Source organism: Ricinus communis, chromosome 7, assembly GCF_019578655.1.
Source record: "Ricinus communis isolate WT05 ecotype wild-type chromosome 7, ASM1957865v1, whole genome shotgun sequence".
NCBI classification, from domain to species: Eukaryota; Viridiplantae; Streptophyta; class Magnoliopsida; order Malpighiales; family Euphorbiaceae; genus Ricinus; species Ricinus communis.
The window spans coordinates 8,043,200-8,067,067 of record NC_063262.1 but is presented as its reverse complement, the minus strand read 5'-3'; the positions used below and the strand labels follow the sequence as shown (position 1 = coordinate 8,067,067).

The 23,868-nt window shown below is 30.8% G+C and overlaps 1 protein-coding gene across 4 annotated transcripts; it reads right to left on the bottom strand.

The window, feature by feature from the left end:
* Positions 1 to 17,389: 17,389 nt before the first annotated feature.
* LOC8274914 (histone-lysine N-methyltransferase ASHH1) lies at positions 17,390 to 22,789 on the bottom strand. Of its 4 annotated transcripts, none has more exons than XM_002528623.4 (11): positions 22,568 to 22,789; positions 22,393 to 22,471; positions 22,240 to 22,304; positions 21,943 to 22,099; positions 21,391 to 21,477; positions 21,091 to 21,175; positions 20,926 to 21,019; positions 20,613 to 20,811; positions 20,318 to 20,352; positions 18,654 to 19,143; positions 17,390 to 17,815 (listed from the first exon to the last, which is right to left on the bottom strand). In XM_002528623.4, the coding sequence occupies exons 2-11, from the start codon at positions 22,393 to 22,395 to the stop codon at positions 17,543 to 17,545; spliced, it is 1,488 nt and encodes a 495-aa protein (XP_002528669.1). In that variant the 5' UTR covers positions 22,396 to 22,471; positions 22,568 to 22,789; the 3' UTR covers positions 17,390 to 17,542. The 4 variants fall into 4 exon arrangements, with proteins under 4 accessions (XP_002528669.1, XP_015580551.1, XP_015580549.1 ...); XM_015725065.3 differs by having other exon boundaries at positions 22,393 to 22,463; XM_015725063.3 differs by having other exon boundaries at positions 22,572 to 22,789.
* Between the last annotated feature and the right edge of the window lie 1,079 nt (positions 22,790 to 23,868).

Here is a 23,868-nt window from a genome sequence, read left to right as displayed (position 1 = left end):
TATTAAAAAATACTAAAACATTATATATATAGGACGGAAGTAAAATATATTATTGATTTCTAGAGATTCTATAAATCAAATGTTATTATTTATACCATAAAATTAAAAGAAAAAATTATTAGTTCTGTTTATTTATACAACAAAGTTAAAAAAAAAAAAAAAGCTACCATGTGTTTTGACTTTTTTTACACTTAAAATATAGATTTTCTTTTATCGAGATAGTTGCATGTATTTTATTTTTCATTATTGGTTAATGAAATAATGACCTCTTCACTTTCTTTAAAGAGATGGTGCTCCGTTTGTTCAATCAGGCATGCCTTGCAATGGTTGCCCCTTTTAGCTAACGAGTTAAAATGGAACGTTGACGGCTCTTCACTTAGTAAGCCAGGCATAGCAAGTATTGGAGGAGGAGTATTAAGGAATGCGGATGAATTCTTGTCCTATCGGTATCAAGGACTAACAATGTTGAAGTACATGCAATTTGTAAAGCGTTTGAGCTCACTGTCCAAAATGGTAACCTTTTTTCTAGTAATATTTATATGGAATCAGATTCAAAAATTGTTGTTGGATGGGTTAATGGTGAGTGTGTGCAGACCCTTGGAAACACTGAGACATTTTGTTCAAAATTAGGTCTTAGCAACAATTACAGCATTCTTTGTCATTCATACACTCAGTGAAACTAATCAGACTGTTGATATCATGGCAAAAAAATACTCTATCAAGAAATATGGACTTTGTTGCTTGGCTATAATTGCTATTATGACATCTTCACCTGGCTATTTTCCCTTCTAATACATGTGTCTTTCCTATTGTGCTGACAACTTTTAAGTCATCTTCACTTAGTCAATAACGTATGTTGAAGTTTGGGATCTATTACGCGAAAAAATAGGATTTGCCATAAGTAAGTTTGGAAGTTAATTGGTATGCCTTATACAACTCGTGTTTTATCCGATGATGCTTCCAACACCTTGGCCTTTCTCATTTTCGCCTGGAGAACTATGATTGATTGTTCCAGTAGTATCTTGTTCGATTAATTTTACAACTTTAAAGTTACTTTGTTGTTATTTGATGTATCTTTGGGATTCTTTCTTATATTTGAGTTGCTTTAGGATCTATTCGGGTATAATGGGATTAGCCTTTCAGTTAATGGTAGTTATAATTCAAATGTAAGTTCTTTCCGGCAAATTTAGCATTAACAAAATCTAATTCTTTATAGAAGAAATGTATTTTATTTTTCACACTTTTCTCATCTTTTAATATGATTTTAGATATATGTAATATGAACTATTATTAAAATATAATTCTATAATTAATGTGTCATTTAATAATGCATTTTACAGTTTATAAATTTATCATATTTTGCTAAAAATTATATTTTTAGTAATTTATTGTGATCAAAAGTGTCTATTCAAATGTTAAATCACCTTAAAAATATTTATTTTATTAAAAAATATATTATATATTACTATTTACCATATATAAAATATAGTACGTATTTGACAACTGTTAAAAAAGTAAAATGCACAGTAATATAAAATATATTTATCCTTCAAGTATAAAACTATCCTTCAACATGGTATTTTTTATTTAATTTTATCCTTATTGTCTTTTTATAATATGACAATATAAATTTTAAAGTCTCCATTATATATAAAGGTAGTCAACCATAAGTATTTTTGAGCTATAAGAAAAAGACTCGCATTTGCGAACTTCCAGTGAAAAATAAAAGTAATAATTTAAGATTTTAATTCGGTTTAAAACCAATTTGCAAATATATATTTTCTAAATATCCAATTAATAAAATTAAATCCAATATCATTAGTGACCTTTTCATATTCTTATTTTTTATTAAACGTCTCTTAGGAATCATAAGCGTTGCATTTTGATAATGTAAAACTATAATAAATATTAATAAAGAAATAATAATTAATATTATTAATAACATTGAGACGTTTTCAAAAAACATAATAATTAACAGTAGAGACGTGGGATTACTAAAAAGAAAGTTCAGATTCTAGTCCAGCATCATCTTTATTGCCATAATTTTGAGGGTTTCTCATTGACTTTCTAATATTTATAGGTTTCAGATTTTATATTTTAAGCAAATTTGCAAAAGATGGTCTAATTGAAAATGCCATAAACATATGTTAAAGTTGACGCAGCAAATTAAAGTAACATCACCTTATCATAATTTCCAAAATTCAACTCTCGTCATACTCAATTTGATCTCCGCATGCCTTCAGTAAAAATCCATCACTATCAGCGAAAATAATTGAAGTCATTAGCAATCTAAATTGCAGCTTGCCTATGCAAGTTGGCATAATGCTTAATTGGACTCCAAATTTTAATTTCGGAATTCAATTTTTATTCTCATAAATGGAAAGTTTATCACTATTATCGGTTATTACATCCCGTCATAAAAAGTGTTAAACGAATGATCACATATTATGAGTATTTTATGTAAAGATAAAAGATAAATCTCTTTATTTTGTAATCGGAAGTAAAAAATATAAATACTTTTGTATTTGCTAAACAAAATTATTTAACAATGGTGAATAAAATCATTGGATGAAATATTATTTAACTAAAATCAAATTTGAAGGCTAATAAATGTAAAACTCCCCAAAACACAAGTTATAAAAATATAGTAACTATTTTTTTATCATTGGAAAATACTGTAAAAGCTCATTAATCATAATCCAAATTAATAACTCATGATCTATTTTTCATAATTAATGTCACACATATATAGGCAAAATTTAATATGTGAGAATTTGAAGGATTGTAAGCATATAATATATTAAGTAAATTTCGAATTTGAACATTAATATAAAGATGTACTAAAATTCTTAAAATGTATTATTAAATAATTTCTTTAACAAGTTCTATACTAAATAAAAATATATATATACATTTGATAAACATATTCAAATTCACGTGACCACTAAAGTAAATGATTTTATATAATTACAATTACAAATATTTGTTATATATAAAATAAATTCTCATGCACTCACAAGCAAATTATCTAAGCAGATTCATACAAGTAAATCCCAAGAAGGTAACTTGTTCTAATAAAAAAAGCCGTATACAACAAGGCAACACGCTACAGTGCACTTGGATGCGCATTTTATGCCTTTTATAACGATACCCCTCTTTTTTCAGATGCCCGGTCTATCTATCACCTAAAGTGCGCACTGCGCACGGTGCGTCCTCTACCGGTGGCTACCGTTCGCGGTTCGTCTGCCACTTGTGCGTCAAACGTCTCACTCACGGGATGCTTGCACGCGCTGGCCTAACGATCTTTTTCGACGTATACTCGCGCTAGATTTTCAACACGTGGCTCCGAATTAAAGAAGATTCCCACGTGGAGATTGAAGACGTGATTGGTTCTAGAAGATACCACGTGGCAATCTCAAAACGACAAGAGGCTTCATATAAAAAGTGTAGTAGGGACCGACTTTAGGACATCGCATCTTTGAAATGATTCTATGATAGTATAATTTTATTTTATTTTTTGCACAATGAAAAACGTGAAATACAGAAATTCTTTAGAGGTGGGCCTTATCTAACATTCTGTTGCAATAAATTTATATTTTTGAGTTTTTATTTTCTTATATTCTACTTAAACTTCAGTATCTAAAAATTATATTTTTTTATTCTTACATAAACTCCTTATATGAGGATTTTAATTAATGGATTTTCTAATTTTTAGTTCAATATAGAAACTGTCTATAATATTTTATTTTATAAATTAAAAATCCCTTTATATTTGAAAAAGCTAGTAGTACCTCTTAATTTAAGACCTACACAGTAAAGAACTAAATTAATTAAAAAATACAATTTAATTTTTAATTTTTTAAAAGTCATTCAATATTTAAATATTTTTTTTATCAAATTAGAATAATCTTTTTTTACTTTTAGTATAGTTTATTTCTACATATAATGATAAAATTAATATTTTCAAGTAAAGGTGTTATACTTTAACAATTTAAAAGTAAATTTCATAGCAAGTTAATAATATTACTAAATTACAAGTATATTAAAATAATTAAATTTTGCTAAGTTATCCTAAAAATAATTTTTAATAAGTTTGATATTCAATATAAATTAAAGGATTAAATAATTTTTTTTATCACTGTACTCCATTAAATATATTGATTTTAGATGAAAGGTAATTATAATTAGGGAGGGTTTAGTTCAGTTTTTCGGACTAGTTGATAGTTGATTTACATATAATAATTGAATAAAATTTGTTTAGTGAAATTTTATTATCGGTTGTTAATAGATGATTCAAACTCAAACAATAGTTGATAAGAGTTTTGGCCAACAACTAATAAATATTTTTATATAAAACTAAAGTGTCATCTTTATTAATTCTTAAAACCGTTCTCTTTAAACTATATCACTACACTCTTATTATTCTTTTTCAAATCTCACTTATAAACAAAAGTGCTTATAACTAGATTTATTATTCACAACATACGATTAAAGTGCATGCAATTAGGGTGTATTCTTGTAAATATTAAGTAGCATTTGATTTAGGGTCTTTTCATTTAGGCATATTGCTGCTATTTTTTTTATAAATAATTTATAAATCATTATTATTATTTTACTTAATATTTTATACTTTTTTATTTATATAAGATAAAATACATTATAGTTTAAATATAACTTATATCCATATTGGTCATTTTATATATTAACAGCAACAATTCATAAACATTTACTAAACACTTGTATCAATCAACTACCAACTATCAGTTACACTGATCAACTGAACCAAACTGACCTTTAATTTTATTAAAATGTAAAGAAATTCTAGTATAATAAATACAATTCATTTAACAGTTTTAAATCTGGTGCTAGTCTTGGAGACTTATCTGGTACTTTTTCTCTTGTAGTCGGAATCTCTAGTATCATATTTTTCAACTAATGCCAAATCTGATTCAATAGGAACAAAACTTGCTATTTCGTTTGGTATTCAATACATTAGCTTCCATCATTTTGCTCTCATTTTTAACTCCTGAATAAATAGTAGATAGTATAAAGAAAATTGATGTTTCAAATGCCTTGTTTTTCGAGATCAGGATAGAAGGATGTTTGAAAGGGGGAATCTTAGATGTTATTGTTATAGAAAAATGAAAAAGCATAGCTGGCATTTCTTGAATCGATAACAAGTAAGGAAAAAAATCTTATAGGGCTAAGCTCCCGATAAAGCATATGAGACGGTTAAAATAACATACTTGAAATGCGAAGCCTAAGAGGTCGTGAGTAAGTGGTTAGTGGCTAATAACCCTTTAGTTGCTGGCATTCCTCTATGCAGCTAGTGCTTGAGGTATCATGGGGCACTCCATACAAAACAAGTAAGTCTTATGAATAAGACACTAGCAAAGTTGAGGAGGTTTTCGATTTCACCTTTCCCCTTAGGTTTTATAATCTTATATAGTTAAAAATACAACTTGTACTTTTGAATATATGAAATTTGTAGAAAAGCTAGTATCATATTAGCATTACAACATAAATAGATAAAGAGATACTGTAATACTTGAAGAAGGAGATTAAACAAAAATTCTAACAGAAAAAAGTCTTCATATAAAATTACAAAATTGAAGAATAAAACGGTATAATATCTACATATTAAAGAATAAGTCGTTAATATGTAATAATGCAGGGGAAAAATAGTAATTGCCCTTTTTAGTAGAAAGATAAACAATAGTAATAAAGTCAAGTGACCCAACATAACACGATATATTTAAAGTGTACCCTAACAAAAAGACCATTCAAAGAAATTTAAAATGGGTCTAAAGCTCAAATCTCATATACCCCTAATTGATTAAGTAAATAGGTATACTACTCTTGCAATTAGCTTAAAGTCGGAGTTTAAATTGGTCTATAGGCACATATATTTTTTAAGATTACTAAAATGCTTTTAAGAACTATTTGTTATTTGTCTAGGGCTTCTCACCATCATAGTAATAACCATCATTGTTGAGATCAGCCCCAATATACTAGACTTGTTATAAATATGTCATACTGGTGGATCTATAGCCTATTCCACTAAATCACATTATTTTCATTACGAAGCATAATTAATAGAATGGATGGATTTTCATCTAGCCTCCAAAGTTAAAAATCCTTCTCTGATGAGTCATGTAACTCTCGTCACAAGTGGTAAAACATATATAAGATTAATGACAAACTTTCATAACCTCCACCACCCCAACTTCTTCCACATTGCTAGCATCCTTCTCTCACTTCCATAACTACACTTAATTGATACTATTCAAAGGATTACAATTGATTAGAGTATCATACATCGTCAGACAAGACCGAAACTGAGGAAAAGCATTGCAAAATATCATCAACAACACAAATAAAACACAATTCGAAAGAAACACCAACTAGCTAAACTAGGCCAATAATAATAACACATAAAAATATATAGCAAAGAAAGTGAAAGCAAAAACAAAGTTCTAAGGTTAGTTTTTAGTGGCTTTTGAAATCATAATCTATTAATCGTAGAGACTTAATTGGTAAATAGATCCATCGCTTTGCACTTATTTTCAAATCTAGCATGTCATTTTTATTTTTCCAATATTAGTAATGTATTCTCATATTGATCTTAATTTTAGCCTCCAGCGACATTATCAACCAAGAATTTGCTAATATAGTTAAATTCGAGTGATACAAAAGAAATTGGTCAACATTAGAATTATACTAACTTATCTCTAGACACTTTAGATAAATTTTCTTTTACTATATATGAAATCCTAGAAGTCTAAGGCTTGAAATGCTTTTTACTATTGCAATAAACAAAAAAGAAAAAAAAATAGATGAATAAAAAATTAGATTGTTAGATCTTCTTCTAAATCTTAATAAAGATAAGTATATATAAGAGAAGAACATTTGATGTTAGATCATCTATTTATTCACTTAAATAATATCTTTTTTTGTTACGAGATAAGTCAACAACTGTAATGCTAATATAAAATTTTTTATTATTATTATAATTATAATTATTACTAGAATTACAGTCACATTAATAAATCTTGACTGATAATTTTGTTAGAAGATAAATTTGAAATTTATATAAAATACATTAGCAAAATTCAAAAATTAAAAATGACAGCCTAAATTTCAAAATAAATCAAATTACATCATTTATTTTACAATTAAGCCTGTACATTTTATTTTAGAATAAAAAGAATGTATTAAGAACGAAAAAGAATCAATCCTACAACCATCTTGATGAAGGAGAGAAAAAATAGAATGAGGAACATCCTCAATGAGAAAAAAATCTGAAACATAATCAAAGCTTAAGGACGCCGACGCATGAGCAATTTTGTTGTTGTTTCTAGAAGTCAAAGAGAAAGAGAAATAGAAGGCATTAAATTCATAACGAGCTTGATATCTTGAGCAACAAGGCTTGGATAAGATTGTGGAAATGAGGCAGCCTTGCATAGCTCCACTGCAGGAAAACAATATGATTCCACTATGAAAGCATGCATTGACAGGTCTTGAGCAAATCTAATCCCAAATTTAATAGCATAGAACTCATAATCCATGATAAAAAAATAAACGATAAAAATGTGCAGCTTGAAGCAATAACTAGACCATTAGATACCCTAGCTACAGCTCCCAATTCCGTCCCTCTATCACTTCTCACCACTGCATCAACATTAATTTTAAACATACTCGACACAGGTACCGGCCATTGGTAGGAACTTTTATTACAAGGTTGTTTACTGCTTTCCATTATCGTTGCCACTTTATAATCATGAAGGACTGAGCTTGCTATCATTAGAGCTTCAGTAGGACCTAAAACTTTGTCATTAAAACACAATTGATTCCTAGCATACCAAATACACCACAGGGTCATAATAAAGTTGGCAACTAAATCAGAATTATGATTCTGCAATCTTGTCAAGATCCAAGATTTAACATCTACAAAAGTTTCACGAGATGGAACCACACCATCTTTGCCAAAGCCCAAACCTCCCTTGCCTAATTATAATCTTTAAACACATGTTCAAGAGTTTCTGAATATGCATTGCAACAAGGACAGTCCATAGGGACATAAACACCATGCCTCTTAAGCTTATCTCGAGTAGGAAAAACTAATTTACAAAGCTGCTGTAGAAAATTACAACACTTTGGTGAAACTTTTAGATTCTAAATTATCCACCAAAGATCGTTGGAGGTAGGAGAAGAATCCCCAACCAGTTGGTTCACCGATGGGTTCATCAACTGAAGTGCAAATTGTTAACCACTTTTAACATAGTATAGGCCATTCTTGGAGTAGTACCATACCAAAAGATCACATGGTTTAGAAAAGTAATTGGAATGCTAAGAATATAAGATACCTCAGATGGGAAAAATATTTCCCAAATGAGGTCTTCATTCTAAGATAGTCCATTCTCCGAGAAAAGGCAGTCCACTGAAGCATCGTTGGAAAGAATTCTATGAGGAGACTGAATCTTGAAGTTATTCTGATTTGGAAGCCATGCATCCTGCCATATTCGAATGGATTCTCCATTGCCCACCATCCACCTGCTACCTTGGTCAATAATATACCTGCTTGCTCGAATGTTTCTCCAAGTATAGCTAAGATAATTACCCATATTGGCATTCAACATTGAAATTCTAGGATAATATCTAGCTTTTAAAGTTTTAGCTCAGAGAGAAGCATCATCAAACAATAAGTGCCAACATTGTTTTGCAAGCAATGCAAGATTAAACAAATGAATGTCTCAAAATCTCATACCTTCATTCTTCTTGTTTAGTATTATGCGAAGCCACCCAATAAATCCTCAGTTCCCCTTCTTGGCTCCCCTATCAGAAACTAGAAATAAGAGAGTTAATATTATCATGTATCCAAATTGGAATTTGGAAGCAGCTCATCATGTATGTTGGTATGGATTATATAACCGACTTAATCATTACCTCTTTCCACTTTTAAAAGGCATCTCTCTTTCTATCCATTTAACTTTGCTTTGATCCTTAACTCTAATAGATTAAAAAATAGTTTGATAATATTTACCAATAATTGTCAGCAAGCCCAAATATTTTGCATGATGTTGAATCGGCCTAACACTAATAGATGTAGTGATAGAGCCTTTGAGAACCTCCAAAACATTACTGCTGAAAGCAATCTTAAATTTCTTTAAATTAAGTGTTTGACCTGAATAAAGCTCAGAATGGTTAATAATTTCTGAAAATTTTCTTGTATCAGCTAAGAAAGCTCTTTCAAAGAGAATGGTATTATATGCAAAAAGGTGAGAAACTAGTGGAACTTGTTTACAAACCTTAGCGCCATGAATGAATTTATTAGAATTTGCATCTTAAGGCATAAAATAAAAATTATGTGTATCAGAAATAAGTAAGGAGACCAGGGTGTTAAGCGATAAACATTAACTGTATTTTAGTTTTAAATATAGTTGTCTTATTGTAATTACTTCTCTCTATCTTGATTCTCATCAGCTATCTCAACTATGATAGTATATATATATTGATGTACATCTCATTTTAATATACAATAGATTCATTTTCTTCTCTTAATCTTGACATGGTATCAGAGCATTAGCTCTTAAACATCAATTTTTTTCTTCTTTCTCTTTACGCAGCAACAGTAAAAAAACAGCACTCAATCTCCATCAATTGTCGATCAATAACTTGTTCCCATCTCTAATACATCAACACATGCTCTCTCATCCTCCTTTACCTTTACTTTTACTATCAAACTCAACAACAAAAATTACCTCGCATGGAAAGATCAATTTATTCCTTTCCTCCACTTTCAAGATTTACATGGATTCATTGATGGTGGTACCTCTATCGCTCCTCCAAAAACTGTTCCCTCCACTACCAATCTTCTTGTTCAAATACCAAATCCTGCATATGTTCTTTGGTTAAAAAAAGATCAACTTCTTCTCTCTTGGATTTTATCATCTTTCAAAGAACCTATGTTTGCCTACATCATTAATCTCTCTTCTTCATATGATGTTTGGGATGCATTAGTTCGAGCCTTTAGCTCTGTATCTCAGAATAGACAGCTCCAACTTCATATTGAGCTGCAAGAATTCAAGAAAAATGACCTTTCCATCTTTGAATATTTGCAAAAAGCCAAGGCTTTATCTATTAACTTGGTTCTGCAGGAAGACAACTCACCTTAGCTGAGTTTAATGCCATAGTATATCGTAATACTAAGAGTGATTTTCACAGTATTATTACTGCATTGAATCTCATACTTGATCCTATCCCCTTTTATGAACTTCATAGCCAACTTATGGCGCATGAAATCTTGCTCAAAGCCTCTCAAGACCCTCCTCTTGCTCATGTTGCTGTTAGAGGACCTTCAACCCCTTTACTGCCCACTCCTCAACGTCTGCCACACTCCTTCTCCACTATTGGATATCGCAACACAACTGGCATGCTCAATGTCAAATATGTGGTGGCGCAACCACACTACTGATAAGTGCTGAAGGAGGTACTCTTGCCAACCTTCATCAGCCATACCAACGTTCCAACCACAAGCTCACTACTTTACTAAGAGTTCCTCCTTCCATCTAGTTTATGAAAATCTCATCTATGGTAGTTATCAATCACCAATTTGGTACATGACACCGGAGCTACCAACCAAATTACACTAGACCTCTTTAATCTGCAAATAACTTATGCCTATAAAGGTAATGACTAACTTCATGCTGGTAATGACATAGGACTTCCAATTGCCAACACAGATATTGCCTCTCTCCCCTCTATAAGTGATAACCTTGTTCTTAAAAATGTATTACATATTCCTAAAATAGTTAAAAAATTTGTTGTCTGTTCAAAAATTTACATATGATAACCATTTCTTCTTTGAATTTCACCCTACCTATTTTCTTATTAAGGATTGATACGCCAAGAAGGTGCTCCTCTAATGGCTCAGTGAGAATAGTCTCTATCTCCTTCGTCCATCCATGAAATTTACTTTCAGCTCTGAAGTTCCTTCCCTCCAGTAATGGCATGAACAACTTGGCCATCTGAATATGCACACCACATGTCATATTATTGAAAATTTTAGTTTGCCATGCTCTACTTTTACTTCACAACCATGCTCATCTTATCATTTAGGAAAAATGTCTAGGTTACCGTTAGCTAGTGTTGATCATAAAAGTACTGCTCCTTTTAAAATCATCTTTTCTTATATTTGGGGCCCTGCTCCCATTCTATCTAGTTTAGGCCATCGTTATGTTATTTTATTCATTGACGATTACACCCAATTCACTTGGATTTACTTTTTTAAAAATAAAAGTGAAGTGTATTCTTGCTTTCTTAATTGTCAAGCTCTTATTCATCGTCAGTTTAATGCTCAAATTAAATCATCTCATTCAAATTGGGGTGGTAAGCATCAAAGACTTAATAAATATTTTCAATCAGTAGGCATTATTCATCGTATAGCTTATCCTTATACTCATGAATAAAATGGCACCTCAGAGCGAAAAATTCATCATTTAGTTAATAACAGTCTTACTCTTTTAGCTTATGGATATGTACTTTTCAAATATTAGAATTTTGGTTTCACTATGTGCATAATGTCTATCAATCAAACACCGAGTCCAATATTACATTATAAATCACCATTCCAACTTCTATATGGCAAAGATCCTAACTACTGAAGTATGAAACCTTTTAGATGTGCCATTTTTCCCTTTATCAAACCATATAATAAAAATAGATTTGCCTTTCACTCAATACCTTGTGTCTATCTTGGTCAAGGTACCACTCATTATGCCTACAATTGCTTGGACATTCAAACTGGACGCATCTATTTAGCACGCCATGCTAAATTTATTGAGTCATATTTCCCATGCAAATCACGTTTCACTCCCTCTTATTCAGCTAATTCCTACCCTTGGCTTCATGTTATGACCAACCTCTCTCACTGGGATATGGTGCATCTTTAGGTATATTTGATTTTCACTCTACTTCTTCTCATAGTTTATCTCCTTTACTCTTATCTATTTCCCCTTTATCTCTGCCTACCCTACTCACTAACCACCAAAACCACACCTTTCTTAATAACTCTAATGCCCAATCGATATCACATTCTACCTCCAATCCCAATTTATCCTCACCCAACCATCAACGAAATACAAATACTTCTCCCTCATCCTCATCCTAATCCTCACCTCACCGTACCAAATCTTTACATGATATTTACCAACAACTTGATCCCCCACCTCCATCTCAGCCTTAACGCACACAATCCATGCACCTGCGCTCCACTACCACCTTCAAACGCCATCCTTTTCTTTCTAATCGACCAACACATAATTTTTTAACTATAGAACTGAACACATATAATCAAGCTAAACATTATGTAGAATGGAGAGATGCCATGACTCAAGAAGTTGATGCTCTCATGACCACTACACTTGGTCCTTGGTACCTCGACCTCTTGATAAAAATATTGTTGGCAATAAACGGTTGTTTCATATCAAATGCAAAGCTGACGGAAGTATAGACCGCTACAAGGCTCGTCTTGTAGTAAAAGGATACACACAAGACCAGGGGGTTGATTACTCTGAAACTTCCAGTCCAGTCATAAAATACATTACTATCCAAACTCTTCTCTCATTGGCAACTATAAATGGATGGTGCATTAGACAGCTTGATATTTCAAATGCATTTCTTCATAGGAACTTACAATAGAAAATATATGTGGACCAACCTTTGGGTTTTGTAAATTTGAATTTTCTAACCATGTTTGTCATTTACATAGATCACTATATGGGTTGAAACAAGCACCTCGTGCTTAGTTTCATCGTTTGTCTGAATTTTTGCTCATTTGGGATTTCAATATTCTAAGGCTAATGCATCTTTATTCATTCAGCATAATGGTAATTCCAAGTTATTGTTCTTATGTATGTTGATGACATACTTGTGACAGGCACTTCTTCCACTCTTGTTGATTGGTTCATGGATCAAATTCATTTAACCTTTCCAATTCTGGACTTGGGCGAGTTAACTATTTCTTAGGCATGGAAATCCTTCACCTGTTGAATGGTATATTACTATCTCAATGTAAGTATGTTAATGATCTCCTTCACAAATTTCAAATTGCATATTGCAAACCATGTCTTAACACCTATGGCTACATATCCACTACTCACTAGACATTCGAGTGATCCATTTGAAGACGAAGAACTCTATCGCTAATTAATTGGAGGACTACAATATGTCACCATCACTCGACTTGACATTGCTTATAGTGTAAATAAGCTTTGCTAGTATAGCACTCGCATATCACTTCTCACCGACAAGCCTTAAAAGGAGTCCTTCGTTATCTTCAACATTCTAAGAAGTATGGATTATTCTTCTCTAAATCATCTAATAGTTATGCTCTTTACTTAGGCACTAATCTTGTGTCTTGGGTTGCCAAGAAACAACCTACAATTGCAAGATCCTCCACCGAGAGTGAATACAAATCCATGGCTAATGTTACTGCTAAGATTATGTGGATGCAATCTTTATTGAATGAACTTGGTTGCTCCATGTTTACTCCTGTAACTTTTTAGTGTCATAATGTGGGTACCATCTACCTTAGTGTTAATCCTGTTTTTCATGCTCGCACTAAGCATATTGAATTAGACTACCACTTTATTCAAGAATAGATTCAACTAGGCAAAGTTCGGGTTAAATTCATTTCCAGTGATGACCAAATTGCAGACATACTAACTAAACCGCTTGATCGAGTCCTATTTGAACGCCATCGAAGCAAACTTCAGCTTCTTGCTCATGCGCCTTCAGTTTGAAGTGGGGTGTTAAGCGATAAACATTAGTTGTATTTTAGTTTTATATATAGTTATCTTGTTGTAACCACTTCTCTCTATCTTGTTTCTCATCAGCCATCTCAGCTATGATAGTATATATATACTGATGTACATCTTATTTTAATATACAATAGATGCATTTTCTTTTTTCAACCTTGACAAAAGGATCTCCTTGCCTGAGGCCTTTGGTAGGTTTAAAAGATGACTCGGATTGGCCATTAACAAGAATTGAATAAGAGGTAGTAGACACACATCTCATAATTAAGCCAATGTTAGACAAAGGAAACTTTTGAGAGAAAGAATATTTAAACTGAATTGCCTATAACAAGCTTTGTCATTTTTTTCTATTTTGTTGATAATATTTAATGATAATCTATCAACCAAAATTTATAATTAGAAAAGTACAAAAGAATGATGTCATATAATTTTGAGTTTGTCTTGAAGAAAAAGGTAAGTAACAGTTTAAAGTTTAAAAAAAATTGTATTAATAATGTCTTTATTTTATAATTTTTATTATTTTCATATTTAAATAATTTCTTCTTTCAGTTAAATATTTAAATCAATAAATATTTTTCAATATAGCGACTTTAACTGAATTTCATATTAAAATATTTATACGGTTTACTTTTTACACAAAAGGATAAATATATCCTTCTTTTTGCTTATTCTTTTTCTTTCTTTTCTCCTCCTGTTTTTGTTCTCCATTTTATTTTTTCTTCATCTTTCTATTCTTTTTTTTCTTTTATTTTTCTCCCTTTTTTAAAAAAATAATTAGCACTGTTTTTTAAAAACTATCATCTATAGAAAAAAAATTAACCAAATATCTCTTATTTCTTAAAAATAGTCATAATTATCTTTATTAAAACTTAAATTTATACGAACATATAAAATCTGGACATAATCTTATGAAATATATTAATTTTACATTTAGAAATTTAATTTTATAATACTTATTGATTAATGTAAAATTCTATTTATAAATTTTATATAATTTGCTAGAATTTATTTTTATAAAACTTATTGGATTGGTAATGCAAAATTTTATTCAAAAATTTTGTTTATTTTACTAAAATTCAATTATATTCAATTTTTATTGCTTTAATAATTTAAAAATTTAAATTAATTTTTATTTTTACCAAATATATAAATTTAAAAGTTACAGATAAATTTTATAAAATATTATAAAAAGATTCACTTCAACCAAATACAATATAAAAACTAATAATATATATAAAATATAAAAATTAACCTATTGGCACAATGATATGACCAACTTTAGAGGAAAATCTCACGTGCATTTACAGAGAAGAAAAGGGTTTTGAAAGAAAAGATAAAAAGAAAGAAAGAAGTCAAAGACTAAATCATTTTGGTTTTACTTTTTATAGTTTGGTTTGGTGAGGTGAGGAGTATTGGGGAGTCCTACACTTCACCCTTCATAACTTTTTTAGACATAATGGCATGCTTTGTTATTTTCTTATAATATTAAATGATTAGAACCCATCTAATCAAATTATAGAAAAGATGAAGACAATATCCAAATATTCTTGATTGAGAATTCTGGACAGACTTTGTCCACAGCACAGTACGAGACAAGAAGGTTAGGTGCTTCTTCTCTTATCATGGGTGCTACTGAATGTTCTTTCAACAATAACTTGTTTGTGAAGTTTGTAGATAGGGGAGTTCGTTAAGCAGTTTTAATTTGTGTGAGTAACTTTTAGAAAGGGTTACTTAAATGACATTTGAATATTGAGTAATGATAAGCAGTGATAATGATTTTTTTATTTAATATATTAGTTATTTTAATTTTTATAAATTATTTTTTTAAGATGTATTTTTAAAAAAAAAAAGGATTAATTCACGCCATTCGAAATAATTGTAAGTAAATGAAACTTATTACATAGAGCTTCATTGGACGAGATTAGTGTTTTAAATAGGTTATAAGCCACTTATTGATTTGGACATACTTCTTTATCATTTGAATTAATACTATATGTTTCTCAAACAAATATTAAAATTAAAGATGGTCATGTTTTTGTACGAGTATTCAAGCCTGCCAAACTAAATTTCATTTGAATATTCTGATCGGATGATAATGACCCTATTAATAGTCTAAAATTGTCTAATAAATTATAGGTAAGTAACAAATATTTTATTTAATTTTTATTATTTATTAAATTAAAATCTTATTAAATGATTATATAAAAAAATAATACTAATTATATAATTGAATGTTTTAATTCTAATACAACTAAATAATTAAATATTATATTAAAATATTATAATTATAATAAAATTAAATAAATTAAATATTAAAATTACAAAATTAATTATTAATAACACTAAAAATGAAGTTTTAAAATTTGTAAGTATGCAGTAAATGAAAATAATAGTAGTTTAATCACAATTTAAAAATTAAAATAATAACATTATTAAAATATCATGCATATTAAAAGTTCTTTTCGGCACCGTCACTGTATATATATATATAGTATTTTGATTCTGCTTGGTTGTATCCGAATGTCACAGATTTTTGACTAAATCTAGTATTCATATAGAATGACTTGAGAATTTCCTGTTTAATAATATGCTCAAGAGTTGATCACCAAACATAACTAGGTTTATATTGGATAGGAAGTACCATTTTGGAAAGCCTAAATCCCCACTTCAGTTAAAATTAGAGTCAGATCACAAGAACATAAGCATTATGGAAAAAGAGTTCTTGTAGGGTGAAAGATGAGTTCTTTCTTTTTTATTATTTTATTCTAAATTCCAGTCATATTCACTCAATAAAAGAAGGTTGATCAGTTGATCAGGTGGGGTTGGGGTCAGATACCCAATTAGCAAAACAATTGTTTCTTCCAACATGCTTAGCTATCCAATCGCAATGAGCAGGCCTATTCACATTTCTCCTCATAATAGCAGCAGAGCAAAAAAGGAATTGACAAGGCAGCATAGATTGAACTAAGGCTTCTATTTCCCCAGAATTTGTTCGCAGTGCTCAAGTGTAAAAGCTTAGACAGCTCATCAGAATCAACTTGGGAAAGGACTTGACGGTCCACCAAGGAGGAAAGACAGCTAGGGAACTAACCAATGCATGAAAAAGAAAAAAAGAAAGGCCCTACTATCAGACTGAAGTTGAGATGGTAAGAACGTAAAGCAGCAGATGCGCATGGGCAGAGACCAACTATTTGTCCTAACTAAAGCTGATTGAAGACATCAAACAGAAGGAAGAATCATAACTTATTTTCTGATCTAAATTGGCATCGAAAACATGTAGATGGTGAAACCCACTTGCCAGTCTCTGCAAACTTTCTTTTCTTCTTCTGACTAGGTCTGCTGTAGAACTCCCAGCTCTTCAAGTACAATTGGGACCAGTCATTGAATTCTATATATTTATGTGCATATCCAACAAACAAGATTTTTTTCTTTTGTTCTTTTTACTATTATATTTCTCAGATTGAAACCTGACGAGCAAGAAAGTGTCAAGTCATTTGTTATCTCAATTTGTCAGCAATTTTCAAATTTTATCTCAGCCCTTAAGAATAGCTGAAATTGATCAAACACTTGACTCAAGTAACTTTGGCTCATATAATTATAATAATAATTAAAAATAAGGTTGAAAAAAAAATTGAATGTTAGTATATCAAAGTTTTTGCAGAGCAAGACCATAGAGAGAGTGAAGAGAATCTTCTCTCTTCAACTAATCATATGACTCCAAATATTTAAAGTCCTAGGTACTTCACCTCATTATCATTTTCCCCTATTTCAGGAGGTTGTGGCAGTTCAGGTGCTCGGCGAGGAGTGCATGCAACATTTTTAATAATGGATGAATAAAGGTCAAATTCTGCCTTCAACTTTAGACAGCATACTTCTATCCATTTCTCAGCTACACTGGTAGCTACACTATCCTGGTTATCCCTCTCATGCTCCTCAATTGCAGGCCGTATTTGATTGTACAAGGAAGAAAGCTGGGAGGCTGCCTCATTCTTCCTTTCCTGCACAGCAACTCAATTATCAGCATAAGCTGAAAAAGTACATTCTGTTCAGATGCTAAAACAAGAGTGAGCGAGCTGTGACATAAAGCATGTGGATGATCTTCCACCAAAAATGAAGAAAAATAAGCAAGGGATTGCTTTCTTCACCGTAGTTGGATAGTCCATATTATCATTATGGTCATTCAGTGTCATCTAAGCAATGCAAGAAATGAAACATATAGGGCACAATCATCATCAGATTCACAAAACACCATGAACTGCTTTAAATTAGCAAAGATTTTCATATACAAAGGACTCCTGTCTTCTCTGCTTTTCTCCTTTTAGCAAACTTTAGGCTTTCCAATGGGCAACATCAAAATGTGTGGATCACCCTCAGTATGGTCATCTTAGGTCCATAGTATTATTCTCAAACTAATGCTGCTTTAGTAGCCACAGTTAGGCTTCCGCTTTGGCAGATAAAACAAAAGATAAATGCACAGCAAGCAAAAGCTGCACTTTACTTAAAACTACAACTTAGAAAGATTGTAATGGTATTATAATTAACACTATGGCGAAGGGTGGGGGTAGGGAGGGGAGGGGGAACCGAATTGGAAATTTGGACCCCATATTAGATATCAAATGAAAAATTTCACAAATAATCCTGCACACATGCATGTATTTCTTTTCCCTTTCTCCTTCTCTTTTCCTTTCAACATTAACACCTGTGACAGTTGGTTCAAGCTAATCTAGTCAAGGTCTTCAGGAAGAATGATGAATGCAAAACTAGGCATAATAACCAGCTAATTTGCAAAAATTATTTTAACTACAGATTGAACACACAAATATAGGCGGTCTGTACCTCATATGTGAGCACTTCATCCTGTGCTTCTTTTACTGCTAAGAGATTCGCAAAATGTTTTACATCAACTTGCTTTTGGGGTAGATGTTTTAATTTTCCATTAGAAGAATGCTTTGAAAGTTTCTTTGACACAGGGCCTCGTCCTGTGTGACAATTTCCACAACCACTACTACCTTCAATTAGAGAGATTACTGTGCTCTTTTGAACAAAGTTCTGTTCAGAATCTTGAGAATACAAACTAATCTCTTCACTTGCCTCAGTTTTTACTGGATTCATAGCAGCACCTTCTATTGGAATTGAATCAACTGGCTTTATTGTAAGAGCAGCACATTCCACATGGTGTTCAGGTCCCACACTAAAATTCATCATTGTAGGGTATTCAGCACTCCTGCCAATTTCATCCTCAAAATTGGAGTTCATAGTTTTTAGGAGCTTGGAAGAAGGCTCATCTTCTGCAGAATCATACAGTGGAATTTTTTCGACAGAATATCTGTATCATGAACGCTGTTTGAGACAAATAGTGTAGCAAAAGAATATCACTTGAGAAAACAGACATCACAAAGATACACGCTCGCAACACAGCAAACAGTACAAATTTGCTGTGAGTCGAGCAATCAAGATCACATACATAAACATTTTTATTTCATCCAAATTCCTCTAATGCTGAGCTTTCTGGAAGACTCAATTCATTTCTACTAATAAAATTAAAGGAAGAGCAGTTTTGTTAATAGACCAAGCAGTAAAACAACAAATAAAAAGATATTACCCAATGAAAATAACAAGCAACAGCAAAACAATAAAAGCAGTAAAGAAATACACGATATTAACAAACAAATATCTATATAATGGTGTTTAGAAGCCGAGAAGTGCCTCAAGTTTTGCTGTATATACTTCTTAACGCATACAATAAATGTGTTCAAATTACGTGTAAGCTTGAAGGTTGTAAGCCCATTGGCTATCGTACATTTCACTTAGGGGTCGTTGGTTGGTGAAAAAATATGGTAAAACCAGGAATGGGAATGAATGATTCTATTTTTGGTGTTTCGTTAGTCAAAATTACTCTGGAATCAGAATGTGATTCTCCCATCAATGGGCATCACCCATTCCCCCCTCCCCCTTAGGGAATGAACTCTTCATTTCCATGGGAATCAAATCTAACCAATTACAAATTGTCAAATAAGTGAAATAATACTTAATTATTTATATTTACATTATTTTTAAATATTTATTGCATACTATAATAATAAATTAAATATTTTTATTTTTATAATAATCAAATATTACTATTATTAGCGTCGAAAACAAATAGAACTTGATTCTCATTCTAAAGTAGACCAGTCAACATATAAAAGATAATAATTCCTATTTCTATTTCTCTCCATTCCCATTCCCATTCTCATTTCCATTCCTGACCTTGAACTAAACGGGTCCTTAATAGGAGGGAAAAAAAGCTATGAACCTAGGCAAATCCATTGCATGTAACATAAAGATAAAACACTTGAATTGTCTTTTCATGACCTTAATGACATAAATTATAGTGCAATTAGATAAACTTTCCTTCTTGCTTCTTTTTTTTTTTCTTTTTTAAATTCAGTTCTCTTAATGAAAGTTTCAAGTTTCTTGTAGTATTGACCAATGTATATAAGATAACGGACTAACATTACCTGTCATCATCATCTTCCCATAGGTAAGTATCCTCCTGTTGAACATATTGATAAAGAATCAGACAGTTTTAACCACATCAATATTGATTCTCATTATCAAGATAAATGGATAAAAGCAAAACAAATAAGGAAAAAAAAATGAAATGAGGATAAAAGACAATGGAAAGTTGATTCAAGTAATAGTAGCATATCCTCTATCAACTTATGTTGCAAAGAATCAATTGTTATCTTTCCGGAATTATAAATTTGAAGTAAGTATTTAGATTAAGAACTATCATGTTGTTCAATATGTTACCTGGAAACCACGAGATTTTGCCCCCAGAAAACCGGAACAGCTGGCTGAACCACAGAGGCAGCGAACCTTAGCACCACCATACCATTCGAAATTATAATCATATGCCAGTTCAGTTCCAATGGAAATATCCTGCTTCGCAAATATTCCAACTCTTATTTCTCCCAAAACATTCCACTTTCTCGTCTCACAATTAGGCTGGCTATAAGTTTATATATGTATGAAATTGTCAATGTCAAAACTCAATAAATACATGCAGAAGTTTATACTCCATAGGGATCTACTTTTCACATAACATCTAACTAAAGACGCTCACCATGAATGATTAATAAATCTAGCTAGGCTGCCCTTTCTAGTCGCATCAATGGATTCAGAGGAGTTGAGTGAAATGATAAATGCATCTTTGAGACCTGTATCAAGCCACATGAAAAAGATAAAACCTCTTTCCATAAAAGAGAATAAGCATCAAATTTAATATTGCCTTGACGTTCATATGCTTGGGATCTTCGCTTTGCTTCTTTCCATGATATTACTTCTCCACAATACTCAATAATAAACTGTCCAGCCTGCATCATTTAGAACAAAAATTTATCGCCAGATGAAACCCCCACAATATAAGTCCCTATTTCAAATACATTGCATCTGCAAGATATTAAGTATATACAGTTTCTTGTCTCGTACTTGAAAAGGCTAACCTACAACAACACTACCAGAGTTTCCAATAAACTAATGAATTTTCTCTTTCTGATTGGAAACTGTGCACAAAAGGTTTAACTGTTACCTTGATGTCCTCATCAGCAAGAAGACCCCATCCACGGCCTTCAGTTTTAAATAACCTTGTTTTAAAATACTCGCATTTCTGGAATCTCTGTTAATATATCACATGACAGATAACATTAAAAAAAAATGAAATTCCAGTAGTCTTAAACAGAAACCTCAAGGGCCTGCATAACTTTAAAATCCTAAAGTTACAATTCTCTGTTATACAGAAAAAGAAAACATTAGAAACTTGTCAAAGTTAAACAAAACATTTTCAGAAGGAGAAAGCAAGCAAACTATATAAGTTGAGAGACAGTATGCATCTCGGTCACAATTAATTAAACAAAATCCTAAAGAATGTGTGCAAACACATTATTTAGTTCCACCTGACTTAAAAATCATGTAATTAATTAAACAAAATACAAAAACATAAATGCTCAAATGCCACATGCACACACGCGCACACTGTTAACTCTCACATAGTAACTGAATTACTGAAAGTAATAATCTTAGGCCTGCAAAATTAAAACACATGAAAACATGAAAGAATGTTGGTGGAGCATTATTAACTAACCTGATTCTTACAAAAAATACCACAACGGCAATAACCAGGGGTACACTCTGTGCTAGTCAGAACATTCAAGCACCTTTCTCCACATGCACTCTCAGGATCACTCGCATCAAATCTGCATTCACAGATAGCAATGTCCTCTTCCTTTTGCTTCCTGTGCCTAAAATAATTTACCAAAATAAACAAATCAAAGATTTCAAGCTGGAGTAAAAAATTTACAATTTGTCAAAAATAAAACGAAAGAATTAAAACTCCTTATTTTGTAAGAAAGTAATTAAAAAAGAGAAAGGGGCGTCTTACTTTCTATATGAAAAATCATTTTGTTGAATATGTTCATACAGTGCGAGTGCATCAATCCACTGATCCTACAAGCAAAACACAATCTTTTACTAAAGTTGGGAAACAAAATAAATTAGATATAAACAAAATAATTAAAAGAGTTTGAGGTCATACCATCTGAGATTTTAAGGCTGAGTGCTAAATACATGCATTGCATGTACCAATTAGGTAAATTCACTTGATATCTGCCATACTTGAAACAGGGGTTAAGAAAATTCAATTTCAACTCTAATAAGTTATGAGATAGAGAAATGTTAAGTAGAATAATTTACAAAGAGATTAAACTTACGCACAAATTAATTGCGCTAAGGTTTATGCGGATTCCAGCAGAGGCGCACGAAGAAAGAGGAAGGAGACGAAGAAAAAGCATGAGAAGAAAACGTCGCCGTATGGCTATGACATGGAGCTGCTGCGTCTATAGATGGCAAACCGGCAGATGGAATCGGGTTCAGAAAACACTATTTCGGGTTTTGGATCTTTTCGATTCGGCCAATTTTGGATGCGCATTGGGGTGGATTTGGGTCTCTTTGGTCCTTTTTAGTTCAGGTTGGATTTAAATAAAATCTAGTTCCTATCGTTTTAAATTTCTTCAATTGAAATTTTTAGGTTAATTTATTTAATTTTACTTTCTAATTTTGTTCTTAAACTTGACTGAAAGAAATAAATTTATTAATTTAGTTATTTATTTATTTATTTATTTATTAACATATAATTTTTAAACTTAATATTTAATAAAATTATGAATATATTTAACTATCAATATAAATTCAATGAATTTTTAATTACTTTGCTTGTAAATATTTAATTAAATAAAACTATATTATGTATAAAATTTAATTTCTCTAAACTATCATGTGTTGTACCATATTTTTATTTTAGGACCGTGGTTTGTTTTCTATCACTTTGATATTCTATAAATATGGTTGTTAGCAAAAAACGATTTAATTTGCACAACACCGTTAGCAAGTAATGATGTAACAATTAAAAAAACTATAGTCATTGCATGCCACATCAAAATCTCTTAATAATATTATGCAATTTAGTCATTATTAATTAAATACATGATACTAAAGTGACAAAAAATTAACCACAAATCTTAAAATAAAAATAAGTTAGATCACAAGGTAGTTTAATAAAATTTTTCTTAAAATTTATTATATTTACTACTTACAATCTAATAGAATTATATATTTAATCAATTGATTGTTAATATAAATTCAATGTACTAATTAAAGGAATCATGTAGTATAAGATAATTAAAATATCACCAGTGAATGTAAAATATGTATTTAATATTACCAAATTATTTATACTTTTAGTATGGCATAATTTAAACTTTTAAGGAATTTATTACCTATTATTTTGTACGTTAATTTTATTTGTTAAATTAGTTCATTTGTTAAGTTAGAACAAATAAAAAATATTAAATTGATGATACATTAAAAACAAATATTTTAGTCTTATACCAATATAATCGTTGCAAAGTAATATTTTCCTAATTTAGAATTCTAAAAAATAAATATAAAGATACATATGAAATTAAAATTTATTATTAGTTTTAAAAATAATTAATATTCAAATAGTTCTCTA

What these genes read in the sequence shown, in the direction of transcription:
- LOC8274914 (XM_002528623.4), bottom strand. An exon ending in GTATTTTTTGTAAGAATCAG is followed by an intron (nt 21,478 to 21,942) that starts GTTAGTTAATAA and finishes ATATATTAACAG; the next exon opens with AGATTCCAGAAATGCGAGTA. An exon ending in TGGGAAGATGATGATGACAG is followed by an intron (nt 19,144 to 20,317) that starts GTAATGTTAGTC and finishes TTCATGATACAG; the next exon opens with ATATTCTGTCGAAAAAATTC.